Here is a 17,573-nt window from a genome sequence, read left to right as displayed (position 1 = left end):
TCAAGAGGTTATGCCTCGCTGTGCTCAGAAGTTATTTTACATCAGGGTCACTTAAGTCATGAGGAACAGCTGTGGCTTGGCTCACAGATGTCTTGGGGATATTCTGGACACCTCACCATGCTGCTGCGTGCTCTGTTGTGACCACCGGTGACCTGTTTGCCCATCAGTCCTGTTCCTGGGTCATACACACCAGATGTCACCATTCAAGTGCTGGAGAGCTGCTAGGTTCTTCCTTTTGTATCTGCAAACACTCAGAGTTAATAAACCTGGTAAGTATATGGGGAATCATTCTCCAGCAAGCCCAGTATTATATCCAACCATTATACTTGCAGATGACCCCATACTAGGCTCTTAAATTTTCTTGTTCTCTGGGCAGAAGATGAATTCCTGGTACCCAGAAAACACACATCCAGAATTATCTTGTTCACAGGATATCAATGAGGTGGATGGCATTAACCAGCTCTTTCTTAGAGCTCATCCACAGCAAAACAAGAGATCGGGGAGAGAAAATCCATGACTTCTGGTAGGGGACAGTCTAGGCAGCCAGGAGCATCTTGCTTCAAAGGTGCTTCCAGACAAAAGGGCTGCAAAACTCTGACCTGAAGGCCTACAACTGGTTGGCTGCTGTCCTGAGAGCCCCCTGGGAATGGCCACAATGCAGAGCAGGGTAAGCATCACTGAGTACTTCATTTAACTGTTTTGTAGTGCCCAGGGAAATGTACAGCCAGTTTTTTCTTTAATTGCTCCTGCAGGACACTGCCACATGAACCAGAAACTTTTCATTCTGAGTTCTCAGTTTTCTGGCCAGGCTCCAAACAGTAGCATCCATCAGTGAAAATGTTGCCTTCCTTTCCTCTTGCTCCCTGAAGACATTACACCCCCATCAGCCAATATTTTAGGTCTACAGCAATTGATTTTGCACAATTGTCCCTCCTGCCCCTAAACTCCTACTCATCCACCATAATATGAACAACCTAGCCCAGAGCAAATTCATAAGAACAAAGAAACAAAAAAATAAAAACACCCAGCAAAATAAGCCCCACCACACATTGTCCTTGTGAAGAGCTGCTCAGCTCCTCTTGTCTAGTACAGGGAGTGTGATGCATTTGATCATGCAGAGCATTAATTCAGAAAATTGGTTTGCTGTCAAGTTTGTAAATGTGAGCAAACTGTTTTATTTTTCACTGACAATCTCATTTGGATATTATTTTTTCAGTGAAAGCCTAGCAAGGCTTTCTTTATGTCACCGTAAATCTTGGGAAGGTTTTCTTTGTAGTAAAACCTTTGTCAGTGTATTTGCAAAACAGTTGTTATCAATATTGCAAAAACATATAAAGTGTTAACCAGGCAATACATTGCAAAGCACAAATTGTAAAAAGCTTTCCTGTCCCTTTGAATGCCTGATGCAAATTGCAAAACTGCAGAAGTGGGCCAGTGAGGGTCAGGCATGTCCACACGAGATTTTGAATACAGAAAGTACTGTTAAAGGTTACTTGTCAAGGCCTGTCTTGCCTGTTTCTTGGTTAGACCCCTGCACTCAGCTTGATGAAACAGCCAGAGTTACCTTTCTGATCAACAGCAGCACCACCTCCCATTTGATTCTTAGTTTTCATGAGCAGATTCATTCTTTTCCAGGCAACCTTCATGGCACCAGGATCCTTCCTCACATTCCATTTTCTCCTCTTTATTCTGATTGTGCTGCTAATGAGACACTTTTTTTCTGACCTGTGGCCTCTTGACAGACTCGTGCAGCCCCCGTGATGTTAAATGAAAAAAGGCACAGCAGCAATTCAGCAATCAAACTGCTGAAATCAACCTCTGCAAGCTAGGTGGGCTTCATTAACAATTTTTTATTCTGGGCAGCGCAGGAGGGAAGGCAGAAAAGGGAAGCTTTCACACCTGGTGTTTGCCAAGGTCAGAGCGGTGCACTGGAGATGGTGTATTGAAATTTGGTGTGAAATAAATATGTCTTCGCAGCCATAGTAATAAAGCAATAGCTGCCTACTTTCCTTAATTTACGGTATCTGTAACAAATATCAAGATTTTCAAAGATTAAGTGAGAAGTTAGCAGCAGTTCAGTATCTGGCAAACCTAGAAATTAAGAGGCAAAATAAGAACTAAAATGGCACTGTTCTGAAGACCTGGTGGAATTGTTTGTAAAGCCCCAAGGTGGTTTAGGGGCAGAAGTCACTGTAACAGCATGAGAAGAAATCAAATTAAATGAGCAAGAGACCAAGAAAAGAGTTAATTGTGAGAGCTTGGAAGGGAGGGGCTGGAGAAGGGGTTGGGTTTGTTTGAGGAGCTTATCAAGGGGGGACTTAAGGGAATCAGGAGCAGGCTGTCAGACCATAAGGATGATGGAAATGAGGACGTAGCAGCATTTCATGGACATGAAAGCAGACACCAGTACTGGAGGCCAGGAACCTCCACAGCTTCTGTTTGTTACCTTGTTCATCCTCCAGCAGTGCTTCGCTGCTTGCACTGTAAGGACTAGTTATGATTTTGTTCCACTACAAGGGTACCTTATCTTTTCCTACTGCCTAAGTCTTGCTATTAAAAGTTCTTGGGATTATAAGAGCCCAAAAGTGATTGACAACCCATGAATGCAGATAGCTTCAGATCTCCAGAATTAATCTGTCCAAACTGTCATGGCTTTTTCTGCTGCGTAAGTGCATCACTTAAAAATGGAGGTCATCCTTTAGGCAGGACCACTCTGCAACCTGAAAAGGGTGGATAATAGATTCTGTACAGTAATTTGACTATTGATGGAGAACACAGGTATTCTTGGCTGGCTTTCACTAGGGGCCCTACCAGGCAGTGTGGGGAAGAATCCCATGATCTATAGGTCCTGAGCAGCACAGGAGTAGAGGGTGCATATAACTTGGAGGAAATCTCTGTCTGCTTGTGTGAAAGCCATGACACATTGGAATGAAAGCTTAGTTTAAATGCATCTACTGCATGGCAGGTACCCCACTAAACACGTGGAAGACTTGGTCCTTTTTGCAAATCACCTGTGTAGGTAGATAAAACTTCTGCCTTCTGTTAAAAATGTTCCAGTGTGAACTGTTCATGACAGAACTGTTAGCTGAGTCCTTCAATCCCTGTATTCTTGGAAAGAGGAGGACCTTTTTGGGAGCATTTTCTTCAGACCGATTTCCCTTTTTACCTGTTGTGCGATGTTTGTTTCTATAGAAGCCTTCCACACACTGGATAGCTAGACTCCATCCCTTACATCCCTCCAAAATTTCAAAAGCATCAAGGTGCAGGGGATTAAAAACTTAACACAGTTCCTGCAGACACACATGCTGAGGATAAAAGTAGCAACTTTTTCTCTTTGGTTCTCATCTGCTGCTAGAAATAAAGTCGTTTTAATTGCTTCAAAGTCCTAAGGGGAAGTCTCCGATTAGCAACAGCTACTGTATCTTAAAGATAGTAAAAGAGACAAAAGCTGGGAAAGAGACAAAACTCCTGACTTTGAATTCTGCACTGGAATAGGACCGTGTTCTACTGCTTTGTTTTTGTGGTGTAATGTGCTCCCAAAGGATGTATGGCTGGTATCACTTCTACTGGTGGAAATCTTCAGACTGTGTAAAATCAGCTGCCTGTAGTACTTTTACCTTCAAACAGCTGGTTTAGCGGATGGGTTCCTAACCACTGCTTGTGCTTCATTCAGCCCTGTGCAACCTGCAGGATGTGAAGGCAGGGATGTTGAACAGGCACACGCGAGCTCGTGGCTCTGGAGAAGGTTGGGGATGTGTGTGCATCAGCAGCTCAGCCCCTGTGTTGTGAGGAGCCAATGTCAAATATCTCTCATCCAGCCTTGCAGAGACAGCTCCATTTCAGTGAGCTGCTGCGCCCTGGGTTGGAGGAAGCATTCGCTGCAGAAGATAAAGCCATGCAGCCAGCGTTCTTATCACGTTTCCTATCAGTACCCAGTAACTGACAGGGAAACTGATGGTCCAGCTGGCAGAGACTGGGGCCCTCAAGTTGGGAATGTCTCTGAATGAGCATGTCTGAAGGAAGAGGAGGCTCTGTACTGTCACTGACATCATTGACAAAACTCCCATTGACTCGGATAAGAGTATGAGGATGCCCAACAGTGCTGACTTCTGATGTCATCTCCCTGGTTTACTTTGTTTTCCAAAGACCCTTTTGTGCTTGCTTTATATTCTGAATATTCAGATCATTCCTATGGACAGAGTCTGCATTTGTAATTAGATTGTGGGTTTAGTGACCTTATTATATACAGGTTGATTAGCAAGACACATTGATTCTTCAATATAAGATTTAATAAAAGCCACAAGAGGAGGAGGCAGAGGAGGAGGGAAGTGAGTGTGTGGAGGAGGAGGAGGACTGCTATTGTTCTACCCTCAGCACTGCCAAACCGTCCCTTGTTTTTTCTGTGGACTGTCTGTGTGTTGAAATGCTGTTTGAACAAATGGGGCACAGTCAGGAGGCTGGTGAGAGGGCAGCGAGAGGGTTAGCTGGATCTTAGCTAGAAATACTTGCCTGAGTCAGGAAGCAGGCATGGAAGGAAGGAAATTAAGTGAAGACATCTGTGTGGCTTAGCTTTCAGCAGCCCTGCCTGGGGTAGGGGTGGGAGAGTCATGCCTAAGATGACATAACGTATTTTGTCTTTCGTGAGTTGAAAACAGAGGAAAATGTGAAAGCGAAGCATGGTCTGTGTCACGCATGGTTGGGGCATACCAACTACATAATGGAGCAGTGTCCGTGCTTTCTGCTCTGCCTTTCACACCCCAAAATAACTCTTCAAGAAAGAGAACTGAGGAGAATGTGATATGGTCCAAAAACTGATCCTGGACTTTTTTCGCAGACGACTGAGCCAGAGGCCAACTGCTGAAGAATTGGAGCAGAGGAACATACTGAAACGTAAGTCCTGATTCTGCTGACGTTTAACCTGAAGCCAGCTAATTTGGGTTAGTTTTGATGTACATTTGGTGTTTTTTATAAACATTCAACTATTCTGCGTATGCATCATTAATAATAATTAAAAATAATAAAGGGCATCATAAATGCAAATAAGCATGGAAGTCTGTAAGAACATCTAGAGCCGCAGAAACAGTTCTTTAAAATCAGAGTCAGTAAATCTGCAAGAATGAAAAACCTATGGAGAAAAAAGACCCAGATGCTGAACCATGTTCCAAACAGAGAGTCAGTCATCCCGAAAAGTCTATTTTACGTGGCACTTACATAGATGAGCATCCCAGTGTAAGTTAGTAAGGGCATAGCTTGATTAGCTTTCCTAAAAATCTTCTCAGCAATCTACACTAGCTGGAGCCTTTATTTAATTTAAAAAAGAATGCAGTGTGACTCGGGGTTATTTCCTGAAATGGTCTCCTGAAACTCTTCCTTTAAATCAGCCAAAAACTTGCTGGTAGATCCTCAACATGTAATATTTTAAAGGGACAAAATACCGTTTAGAGACTGATCCAAGTTAGGTTAGTAGATACGTTGCCACCAGCTTCAAGGGAAGCTAGACTGAGTCCAAATTTCATAACCTCATGAATGAACAGGAAAAAAATGGCAGTTTCTTTACTCACATTGAAGTGGTTTGAATATTAAAAAACAAAAAAGTGTTCAACTAATTGTTGTTACTCTGGAAACAGAGAGCAAAATAAACAAGTTCTTGCCTTTTTAAGTTAGTAAATGCATAATTCCAGGAAAATTTTAAAAAATCAATGCAGAAAAAAAGTATTCCTTAATGATACTTTATACATAATGTCTCCTTCTCTTGTTCAAATAACTGCATTGTATAGAATCATAAAAATGTGTTAGCAGAAGATTAATTCCCTGAAAATTAGCAGAATTCATTGATTAAATACTTCAAAAACAAATTCTTAGCAGATTAATGATTAATGATACTGTTAATGCCCAGCATCTTTTTTTTTCTGTTCATGTTATGACATGTGGCAGACAAAGAGAGTGGCACTGTCAATGCAAAGAGGAGAAAAGACTAAACAGCAGAGTGGTGTGGGCAACCTCGAGTCTGCCAGAAAAAGCCCTCTCTTATTAGCTGTGCTTGTGCTGTCTACCCCTAACTCCCATAACCTACTGCTGGAGGAAGTCAGAGGCAGAACCCAGGGAAATAGTTGGCACATCCAGATATGATTGTCTCACAGGCAGGTAGCAGAACAGCTGGAGGAGGGGGGACGTGTAACGTGACTGGTGCCAGGCTCAGGCGAGGAGGGACAGAGGCCAATTCTCCGGGCAGCTCATGTTGTCATCCTGGGACCTGTGAACAAACACGTGTCATGCACCACCTGGCACTGGTACGTGCCCAGTAAACGCTGCCCTGGCACTAGTGAAGGTGGCTGGGGGGCGATGGGGGTCTTGGGCAGCTGCTTTGGCAGCAGTGTTTGAATCAGTGTCAGCAGAGAGGCCAACACTGGGTGCCTTGCAGACATTTCTAAGGGTCATGTTGCCAAGCACAGCAGTCACACAGTGCCCTGAAGATCTCTTACATTTCAGAGGAATTATCCTCTGAGTAGCATTAGCTTCTTTTTATAATTGAGTAAAGGCTCTTAAATGACATGGGTGTTTGAAAATACTACCCTGAATCCAGAATCATATTGTATTTCCTAAATGGAATTTTTGTAGCTTGATTCCTTAGCCCAGATCTGCCCCAAAACATGTGTGTCTTGGTAGACAAACAGCTTCCTAATTACAGGAAAGAGTAATGTGGTATTTCCAAGGCATTCCAATTTTTGGTGAACCACAGCAAGAAAAGAAAAAATTAAAATAGTTACATAATTAAAAAAAGGGAGCACAAACATGTTCTATCCTTAAACAAGTAAATATAAATAGTGTCTGGTTTGTACATCACTTTCTATCCTTCCTCTAGACTTCTGAGAATTATAATAAATATAATGGAGCATAGACAAAGAGAGACTTAGGAAGCGATAATAAAAAGAGTGTGAAGTCTCTGCATAAGCAGGTCAAGCAATTTGCAATAGCCCAGTTCAGAGCATGCACACACACACACACACAAAGGAAAACCTAGCAAGCTCTCAAGTAGACTAAATAGGATTTCCTCTGCAGTTAAAGCTGAAATCTCCCTGATTCAAGTGTCATGTCTGGTACCATGATGTTCCTATTACACGTGTAACTGCATTATTGCCCATCCTGATGGGAAGAAATGAGGCAAAATGTGGTTGGACAGCCAGTCTTAATACATGAATTGAACACTTCCTCCCTCTGTGCTGCTGCAATAATTATGAGTTATCCTTATCGAACTACTAGGGCAAAGCATCCATTGCACAGGTTTCACTACTTGCTGATGGCAACAGTAAGATTACAGCAGTCACAGCAAGGAAACAGAGAGCAGGGACAACTGGTTCTTCAGGAGTCCTTCACTGAAGTATACCTAATTCACTGACTCGTATTTAAGTCAAAGGCATGTAGTGAGAGAAGTCCAGGCCTGCAGGGTTAGTTTGAAGACTAAAGAACACTTTTTGCAGTTAATACTTGCTGTCCAAGTTTATGAGGAAGGATGTCTCAATCCCCTCCATGCACCATCCCTGTGCCTCTTCGCAGATGGATACAAGTCCAGTTGTCAGCCCGGCACAGTCAGGGTTGCATAAATTTGTCACAGAAATGATGGTTGGGTAGACTCTGAGAGCCTCAGACTGTATTGGAGACATTTCACACTGGAACAGAAATCAGGCCAGGAAATTGTATACCTGCACCCGCCCACCCTGACATACAGGTCTAGAGAAACACCATCTCCTGAACACATAAGATAAAATGAAGCATCAGTTTTATAGTTTCACAAGATTGGCATGACTTAACTTCAAAGTAGTAGCTAAAACAAAGTCACTTTCGAGTTTTGGAAAAGAATGTATTCATAATTTCCAGCTTTTACCTAACCAATGTCTTCAGCCTGCCTGGCTGTCTCTGAAGGTGGGTGGCTGAGCTAAGAGTGAGGAGAAAAGAAAGACATCGGATGCCAAGGACAAAAGCGAAAGGCCATAACTAAGTTTTATCCTCTGCTGCTTGCAGTTCTACCCTGACTCTCTGTGGGCTCTATTTAGTGCTGTGTCTCTCTGGCTTAATCTTACATGGATTTATTAGTGGCCCTGTTTCTGAAAGTAGGCATTTGCAGGATCAACTCCTTCAAATTTGAGACACAAAGGGAAGAAAAATATTGCTAGAGAATCAATTGCTTGAAGTGAATCCAGCCCAGTAGGGACAGGCACCATTGAAAGAGGAAAATTACATTTATCAGTGTAGGTATTCTGGTGATCACTTAAAAAGCCATCTGTGACTCCCTGCTGACTTATGTTCTTTTTACTCCAGTATCAGTTTCCTTCTTTCTGAAAATGTAAGCAGTATTTTTTGTAAAATGGTACTTAAAGATCAGAAGTGTAGTGTGAAACATCATAACATTGAATGGCTCTTTGTCTACTTTGCTGGAGGTTTCCCAGTCCTGCTGAAGTCAGTGAGCAGTTGTGATAGACCCATCAGCCTGTCCTGAGCAGCAAGAAACCTGGTTTCCAGCCTAGCACTTCTCACCTGCTCAGAGGCCTCTGTGGTCTCTAAACTTGAGGACTCATTTCTGTGTGGGGAAAGCCCCAATATTGTATGCATTGGTTTGAAGCATTGCATCCCCTCCACTGTGAGCAGACTTCTGTTAAGTTCAGAGCTCCATATATTATTTCTGGCTTGTTGCAGTTGGTTAGTGGGAGTGCTGACTGGTGCTCTCACAGCTGAAGAAGCTACAGCTGGTGGTTTGTTACTGCCACTCTGCCAGAGGTGTCTGCTCTTTCCACAGGTTCAGCAGAGAGGAACTAATCTCCCCCTTGAGTTTAATTCAGTCCAGAGTTGAATAATTTACATCAAGGCGCCTATCCTAAACTGGCCTTTGAGGTCCATAATCTTCCCTGCAGAGTTATTCCTGCCTGAACTAGTCCTGTCTGAGTGAAAAGCAGATCACGGCAGGGGCATAGAGTACTTACTGGAAAAACTGATGAGTTGTGTTTGCTCTTACCTGTTATGTGCTGGGATGAATGGAGTAAGGAGCATTTCAGTCATCAATGAAGCAGTGGAAACAGATCCTAACTGGGATTTTAGTGACTTTTGGTAAAGTTCAATATAAAGACACGCATGACAGCCTGCTCCTAAGCTGAATAAGGGTTGGCATATTCAAATGTTATTGTTCTCTTGAGGGAGAATAATTGAGGTGTGTCCTGGTAAGAACTTGTAGCATGGGATCTTTTGGCTTAATGTTGAAAGTGAATTGCCCTAGGATATGCTTTTATGCCCCAGTGTGGTGCTGTGAAGGCTCATGATGGAAGGACACGCTCTCCTTTGCTCAGGTCATGGGAAGTAACACAATTTGCCTGGCACCTCTATTCTCAAGTTTTTTTCTATTATCTCCAAAAAGTAGCTGCAAGAAATTATTCTGTGGATGGGAAAAAAAAGGACGTGTTTCTTTCCCAGCCATTGACCTTGCAGCCTTGCAGAATCCGACCATATCGTAGCTGAACCCCTTGAGGCTACCAGGCCTGTGGGCAGGGAGATAACATTTTCTGAATAGCTGGCTCACTGCCCAGCCCTTCTAGAAAGTGACACACATGAAGAGGTGCCAACATAGGGAAAGGAAGGAAGCTGTAGCTGTTTTATGAAGCGTGTGAAGAAGCACAGTGGCTACAGATTGAGGACGTTCACCAGACCCAGAGGGATATACTGTGCATCAGAGAGGTCCTGAAACATTAATATACTGATGGAAAGGCTTATTTTGTTGCATACCGTGCATGCCTGATGAGTTCACAGTCTGAGATCCTTGTAAATCTTTTACAGCCCGGAATGAGCAAGAGGAGCAGGAGGAAAAACGAGAGATTAAGAGAAGATTAACACGTAAGGTGAGAAGCAACTTGGATCCTATTATGACACTACTGTAACTTTCTCCCTACTGCACAGTTGTTTACCTTTTTCCTTTTCCTCATCACCGTTTTCAAAAGTAGAGTGTGAAAGAAGTCTTAAAAGAAATCTTTAAAAGAAATCAGCAGTGTTACAGGGTATAAGTCCACAGAAAGTGAAGGGAACCACTTTGCAGGCTATTGCTGGTAACATTTCAAACAGGACAAAAGAAGATCTAGTCTTCATCACTGAAGGAGCTTTGAATAGTGAAGGATAGAGAGATCAGCATTTACAAGGACCAATTCTCCTTGTAAATGTAATGGCTTCTGCAGACATTACAGAGAGCAAAGTTAAAACAATGCTGATTGCATTTTAAAATTCCATCACAAAACCCCCCATAAACTGGGAACTAAACATTTTCTGGAAAGGGAGATTGTCAATTGAGGTATTTAAACTAAATAGAGACAAACATTTGCAAAACTGTTTTCTGCACTATACACTATCTTGTATTGGCAGGGAAGGACAAACAAAACACCATCATTTGGGTTTGGTTTTCCTGCCATTTGAAAGTCATTTACTCTTCAAACTGAAGAAGTCATTTCAGATACACACATTCAGTTTCGCAGCTGGTGTAAATGTCAACAGATGCCCCAATTTACATGGTGAACAATCCATCCTGTTGTTGCAGATAAACTTTATTTTACCACTGACGTATTTCCTATCTCCAGAGGTGGAGAAAGCCCCCTAAAAACTCACATGTCTGTGAAGCAGCACCATTCCCTTCCTGTACAATTTTAGGTGGTTTAGTCTTTTTGACGTATGTGATCACAACTTTGATGGTATAAATAATAACAAGGAAAGGGCTCTAAATATGCATGGAAAGGTTACATTCAGAGAACTGGATTGCCTTCTTTCGTGGTTAAAAATCTCGTGCCTTAGAGTTCAAGTAAATAGGCAGAATTATTGGTCACCGGTGGGGGGATACTGCTGTGTCTGCAGGAGCTAAGATTGCGGCCCAGAGAGCTGTAATATTATTTTTAAAACACTTAAATTCCTGACCACAATGACAGGGATGGTTTTGCATTCCCTCATAGCACAGCCTGAAAGAAAAGATCCTAACTGCATTGCAGATGTTTCGTGGGACGTAGGCTCTGCACAAAGGCTAGGAATACAGTTTTTACCAGGTTTTAAATTTCCCTGTACATTGAAGGGTGAACATCTGCAGGAATCCAATCCAAGGCTTGATGCCATTTGAGGAACTGCTGTAAAAGATAAAAACCAAAGCTACCCATACCCAATCTGCTGCCTAAGAACAGAGGGCTTGCTACCTGAGCTGGCATCATCACCATATGGTTCCCATCCTCCACTACGTTGTAGAAAAGGTACAAAGCACATGAACTGTGTGCTGCAGGCAGAAGCCACAGCCACATGCTCAACTAAAATGCCCAGGCTGCCACAGTATTGCAGCATTGTCCGCTCCCTGAAACCTCAGCAGTTTTCTGTAAGATTTCTTGCTTTGTCTTGTTTGCACTTCTAAGCAGAAACAACGGGAAGAGCAGCATCAGTTCAAGTCCCTGGCAGTCAGCCCTTTAATGTACATACCCCTGTTCCCAGTCACATTCGTTTTAGCCTTTTTTTTGGCCTCCTCCCTAGTAAAGATTTTTCTCCCCAACCTTTGTAAGGTTGGTAGCAACCTGACTTATTATTGTTTGATTTGGATCATCTTTTTAAACCGCTGTAAATTGTTCTAGTGACACATGTAATTTTAATGAAAGAACCACAGGCCTGATCTAACAACAGATTTTGTTCTCACCTACCAAACCTACCATCATAAAAGCTCAGAAATCACTAAAGAAAATAAGTGAATAAACTGTGCAAGTGTTTTAGACAACAACTAGAAATGCCAACCACCTAGTGAATCCTGCAAAAATAGTTGTTATTCCCCAGCTGGATCTTTCATGAGCATGTCCCAGATGTGCCGTTGTGTTTACAGCAGAGTGGCAGGCACCTTCTGTCGGTTTGTGCTGAAGTCTTATTACCAAAGGATTTTAAACCTCAGATCAAGCAGAAGTTTAATTGAGCACAGCGAGTCTGTTGCCCAGCAGCCCTTTCTGTTTGCACTGAGTTTTAAAGCACACACATACCCACAGGGTAAATTCAACATAAGCAAGGTGTGCCATGTTGCCTCTTTTGTATCTGTGTATAGTTGGTCATAAGAAGGGAAGGGGGTTCTGTAGGAGCCACTGATGCGACTTTTGACCTTGCAGGATAGAAATGCTACTGTCCTCAGTTTTTTTGGTGGCGACATTCCAACTCCAAGGAAACAATACGCTCCATCCATTAAAAAGCTGTTCTTAAAATTCCTTCAGCACTGACATTTTGTTAGAGTATTATGATGATAAGTTGTAACATGACATACTGTAATAAGTAAGATTACCTTGCTAGGTCTAGATGCCTTATTAAAGTCAGCAATAAATATCCAGCTGAATTCATCATGTGGACAGGCAATTTCTAAAGAAAAAAAAAGAATTAAAAAGAAATCAGGTGACCTATAGAGAGCTGCCCCTTTAAGCACTTTTCATCCTCTCAGACTCATCTAACTCCAAATTAACTGGGGATGAGGAATAGCTGCCATTCAAAGAACAAAATGGAGGCAAATGCTGCTGGGTAAGTTTCTCAGTAGTTTGTGTCTCTCCTGCCCGAGGAAGGAGAGGTGAAGCGTATTTGCCTGTCACCTGAGATGCTTATGGCTGGGTTCTGCCATCCAGCCACCCCTGTCCTCTCCCTCTCTGCACCTCAGGGCCCACTGAGCAGCTTCAGGCACATTGACTTGGAACATTTGAGTGGAAGGATATGTAGATTAGGAAGGTTTTTCTCTGAGCACTGGTCTTGACCCCAAGCTCATTCCACGAATATTAATGTGCAGAGGCCCTCTGGGAGAAGTGTCGCGGATGGGTCATGGCCACATGGAATTCTGGGCCCCCAGGAATGTATCCTCTCTGAATTTGGCTGAGCTCCAAGGCAATTAACACGAGCCTGAATGTCCCTTGAGGACTTCCATTACAGAGAGAGAATCGTAGCCTGGATTACCAGGAGACATTACAAATCACTTGCAAAGAGGAATAAAACTCTTCCTACTTTCTCTTCCCTTAAACGGCATCATGCTACCCAATCCCCAGAGCTGTTTACTGCTTCCTATCACCCCACTGCCAATAGCATATATTTCCCCGAGGTCTAGCTCCAAAATGAAATATCTCAGAGTTGTAATATCGACAAGCAAAGTGGTGAGGTGTGGCTGTTTCTTAAAATCCATACAATAATCTGAAATCTTTGCTCCCATTAAATTCCTGCCCTGATACAATTTAAACTATCTGTTCACTGTGCCTCACTGGGAAATGCCTTGCTTGGTTGAAGATCTTCAATCTTTTCCTTGACCTCCACCGGCTTGCATCAGCACAGGCTGTTGAAAATAATGAACTCTTGTGAGAAGTGGGACTCATCAGAGAGAGGTGAGAGGGAGGCAGAAGGGAGGGGAAAGGTCAGAGAAGAAAAAAAGGTTAGCAGCTAATTTGGATAAACTGCATCTGTAGTCAGAGGAAAAGGTCTTCGGGGCGTTTTAATCACATGCTGCTCCTATGTCTTTACCACAAAAAGTGGGGAGCAAAGGAGAGAGGGCGTTGTGTGTGCTGCTGCCTAGGGTCTGTAATTTTTCACCTTAGTTTCTTCCCTAAATAACAACCATAACATTTTAACGAGGCAACAGAGCAGGCAATGATGAAGTGCCAAGACAACAAGCTTCCTTGTGACCGAAGGGGAGCAAACTCAGCATTCTGCATTTGACTAAATCCCAAGACCAACCTGGCAATAGTACGTCCCTCTCCTCTTTACCTGGTGTCAGTGCTTGGGCTTGCTTCATGCCGAGGACAAAGGGATTTGTGTTAAACCTTCCCTTCCAAATTGCCTTAGTATCAAAGCTTGAAAAGTGCCCATTTGTATCTATAGGTGATACAGGATACACAGAGGAAAACTTGACCTTCTATGACAAGACATAAGAAGACTTGTCCTAATTTACTGCTTTTGCATTAGTACAAATCCATTCACTTCGTAAGGGATTTTTACCCTGGTTCACTGTGGTGGTTTGAGGCACCACAAAAATCCAAAATCCAATTTCCAGGCTTCCCCCACCCCTTCCCACAATTTATCTCAACACTGAAGAGAAACTTTCAGGCAAGAGGCTTCTATAGGGGAAAGGGGAAGTATATATACATTTATTTTACACAAATAAATACTACACCAGCTAAAAGCAACTATATATATAATATTATAAACTTCTATCGGTCCTTTTAAGCTTCTCCTTCAATTCAGTCCAGGAAAAGCCTTTCAGGTCTGATAGGTACCCAGTCTCTCTCTCATGGGAGTGTTCAGAGAACCTGAACAACCTCCAGCTGTTTGCTGAAGTCCTTTCTTCCTCATGAAGTCCAAGAAGATAGCTCTGAGTCCTTTCTCCTTGGTTCTGTGCCATCTCTGCTGTGTAATTCTCTCTCATACCTCGGTTCTGTGCTGCTGTAGTTCAGCTTATCACACATACGCGTCTTGGAATCTTCATTCCTCACCCGTGTTTTCGGCTGTCCTGCGTTTAAATCACGGCAGGGACGTCCTCCAGGCCTGTCTCTGGTCCATCTCCAATTTCACCTGGGGTTATCTCCCTGGCACCGAGCTGCGTTTAGCCCGTCCGCTTTGGCTCCAATGCCGAGCCTCCCCTCCACTTTACAGTGAGAGGGAAAGGAGAAGCCCCCCTCCACAGCCTAACTGCAAAAGGTGGGGGGGAGAAGAGGGCCTGGCTCCTCTCTCCCTCTTACCTTCAGGTGTTGTGAACCCCTTCCTTCACAACACACACACTCACTCCAATGCTGCCTCCAACCCTGGATTAGGCAGAGTTGTGGGGCCACACGGTCCCCCTTTCCCCCCGGAGGGGGAAGAAGGAGGCCCTGCCACCCCTGGCCTTCTACACCCACACACAGCAGCAGGCAGACTGCCAACAATTTCCGCCGGTTGTGTATATATAATTTTTCACAGGAGCGAACAAAACGGGCGGTGATTTGCTCTCCAGGGGAGGCTGCCCTGGCACCCAATCACCTCTCAGCCCCCGACTTCCAGGGGGGCAATTTGAAACTATGACATTCACACTCAAATAATGAGTCACTTGCAATAAAATTATCCTGCTCCCTCGGCTCACAAATCTTCACAAATAGGTAAATAGAAAAGTAAATGCCCAGTGGTGCACACAGAAAAAGTGCAGACACACACAATAAATCCCTTTGACATTAACAGAAGTAAGTAAAAAAGGCTCCAGCTCAGTAAGAACCCTTTCTCCCTGCTTGGAGCACCACTGCCTTGTTCAGACAATTGCATCATGTCCTTGGCCATGTCCTTTTACTGTAAGTTTTGAATGTGCCTGTTAGAAGAGCTCATTCTCAGGTGTTGTTCAAGAAGGACTCTGTAGCATTAAGCAATTTTGACCCAAGAGATCACAGCACACAGGTCATAAAAATGAACTCCAAGGTGAGATCTCAGGCGAGCTGTGCCCTCAACGTGGACACAGATTGAACTGAAACCTACAGTGGGACTGCTTAGAGTCTGTTCTGCAAAGCTGTTTCCCCAGCTGTTCAAGAGTTAAGGGACCTCTGGAAGCCCATACATACTGCAAGACCCTTGCACCTAGCAGCTCACAAGAAATCTCTGCAATGGCATGAGAAGGGCAGGGGAGTTTGTTAACCATTCAAATAATGTAACTTTAATTAATGGTTTTTAGGAAATCACTCAGTGTGGTTGTCCATCTCTTCAAATTTAGCATGATCAGATTGGCATTTTGGTTTAATGTACTGAATGTATTTTGTGTGCATGTCTTTATATATGGAAATATATGTAGATTTATGGCTACACATGAACTACGTGATATCAGCTATGGATTTCAGGACTCTTTCACAGCCAGAGCACTGGCACGAGAGTCAGGGCATCTTTTTTCCTGTTCATAGCTCTGCCCCAGGCCTCCTGGGTCACCTTGAGCCAGTTGCTTGGTCTCTGTGCTTCACTTGCTTTCCCCACTCTGTGGAGATGGAGACACTGCTTACCACTCTGATAGGGTGTAGAACTACCTGAAATTGCACTGGCTGTAGGTTTCTGAAGCAAAGGCATGGCATCTAAAAATAATATGCAGCAATGGTTTTATGTCTTCAGATGAAGAAGCAGATTTTAGTCTGTCTTACATTCAGGTGTCACCTGAGAATGAAAAACGTACATTAACACCAGTTTCATAATATGCTTATGCCCTTGACATTTTTTCACATCTATTTCAGTGCACTGCTCTTCACACACATCGAAGTTTCCCACTGAGTTTCAGTGCAGGTGATGCACCTGATTTGATTTTCTGCATTTGCAAATATGAGATGTGTCTTACTTCATCACGTGACCCTTAACATTTAGTATTATTTCTTTGATTTTACCCACACTCAGTGCACAAAGGAAACCAGATTAGCTGTTTAGGAACCAGTGAGGCACTGAAGTAAATACCAACAATGAATTTACATTGCCAGCAGAAGCATCACCATCTCTGTGGCCCTTGATGCTCTTGCCTTCCTCACACCTCCTAGACAGCAGCCTGGCATGGCATGTTTCACTGTATCAGCAGCCACCTGCCTTCTCCTTTTTACAAACTTGCACATCACTTGGATTAGCACAAACCTGAGAGCCAGCTAATGTCAGGAGCTGACAGAAGCTGTGAAATAGAGTCGGTCATTTTTGAAAGTCCTCTTCCAGCTTAGAAAGCTTGTAGGAATTCCCACTTCCCTTGTAGCCATTTAGAAACACAGTTTAATTCACAGGATTTTGTATTTTGTTGGTGTTGTCATACTCCGTGCAGTAAGACATTTTTGTTTTGGTTTCTTTTTTAATTCCATTCCAATCTGAAGCAACATCTAGGCTATGTGCTAAGATGATAAAAGCTGAGAAGTGTACAGATAATATTAGTGATCCATCCTTAATTCATGCTGTTTTGGGAAAAGAAGCAGTTGATGCAAGTAAAGATGAAGGTGTCACCCTTATCTTTGAAATTTTTGGGTGTAGTCATAATATTATTTCAGCATAAAGATTCCCTATTCCCATAGTCAGAGGTTAGATTTTCAATAACTGAAAGCAGATCTGTGCTTTTCTATCCGTATAATAATGTATCAGTGCTAACAAACCTGCAGCTCCTAGTATAAGGGCTGCTAGAAAAACCTGCCAGTTCGAAACCACATTTAAGATGAGTTGTAGGACAGAGAGAACCGTCACTCAGCATAACTGTGATTATAATCCAAGTGTGGTATAGCACTTAGCTTTTCTTGGTTTTGTTTGCAGTGTGTATTTGGCTTGCAGGTGGCATAGGTGTAGGTATCAGAACTCGAGGCTGAAGAACCAATTCTAGTTAGAATTTCATTCTGTTAGAATGAAAAATAACACTTTTAAATCTAGATGTGCTTTGATCTACTTTATTGTGCCCTCTGGCTTTTCTGACACAGTACTCTAGTTCAGAGATATGTTTATCTTGTTGTCTAAAAAAAAGCAAAAAAGTTATGCTTGCTGTTTATACATTTTGCTTTTTTAAAAAAGAAGTCCCCAAAACGTGTAGCCTGAGTTAAGAAGGGAATGTTTTTTGC

The 17,573-nt window shown here is 42.9% G+C and overlaps 1 protein-coding gene across 3 annotated transcripts in view; it reads left to right on the top strand.

Annotated features, from left to right (window-relative positions):
• The window catches only part of LOC114000590 (phosphatase and actin regulator 1), a 147,139-nt gene that overhangs the window by 117,490 nt on the left and 12,076 nt on the right, over positions 1–17,573 (top strand). For all 3 annotated transcript variants that reach the window (XM_039386661.1, XM_027745000.2, XM_027745003.2), the window contains 2 exons: positions 4,835–4,890; positions 9,820–9,881. In XM_039386661.1, the coding sequence (XP_039242595.1) occupies positions 4,835–4,890; positions 9,820–9,881 (118 nt within the window). The remainder of the gene's footprint in view (positions 1–4,834; positions 4,891–9,819; positions 9,882–17,573) is intronic.

This window comes from Pipra filicauda, unplaced genomic scaffold, assembly GCF_003945595.2.
Source record: "Pipra filicauda isolate LSUMZ 115617 unplaced genomic scaffold, ASM394559v2 scaffold49_size4853605_pilon, whole genome shotgun sequence".
NCBI classification, from domain to species: domain Eukaryota; kingdom Metazoa; phylum Chordata; class Aves; order Passeriformes; family Pipridae; genus Pipra; species Pipra filicauda.
Note: the sequence above shows the minus strand (reverse complement) of the source record. Positions and strands in the feature narration are given on the sequence as shown.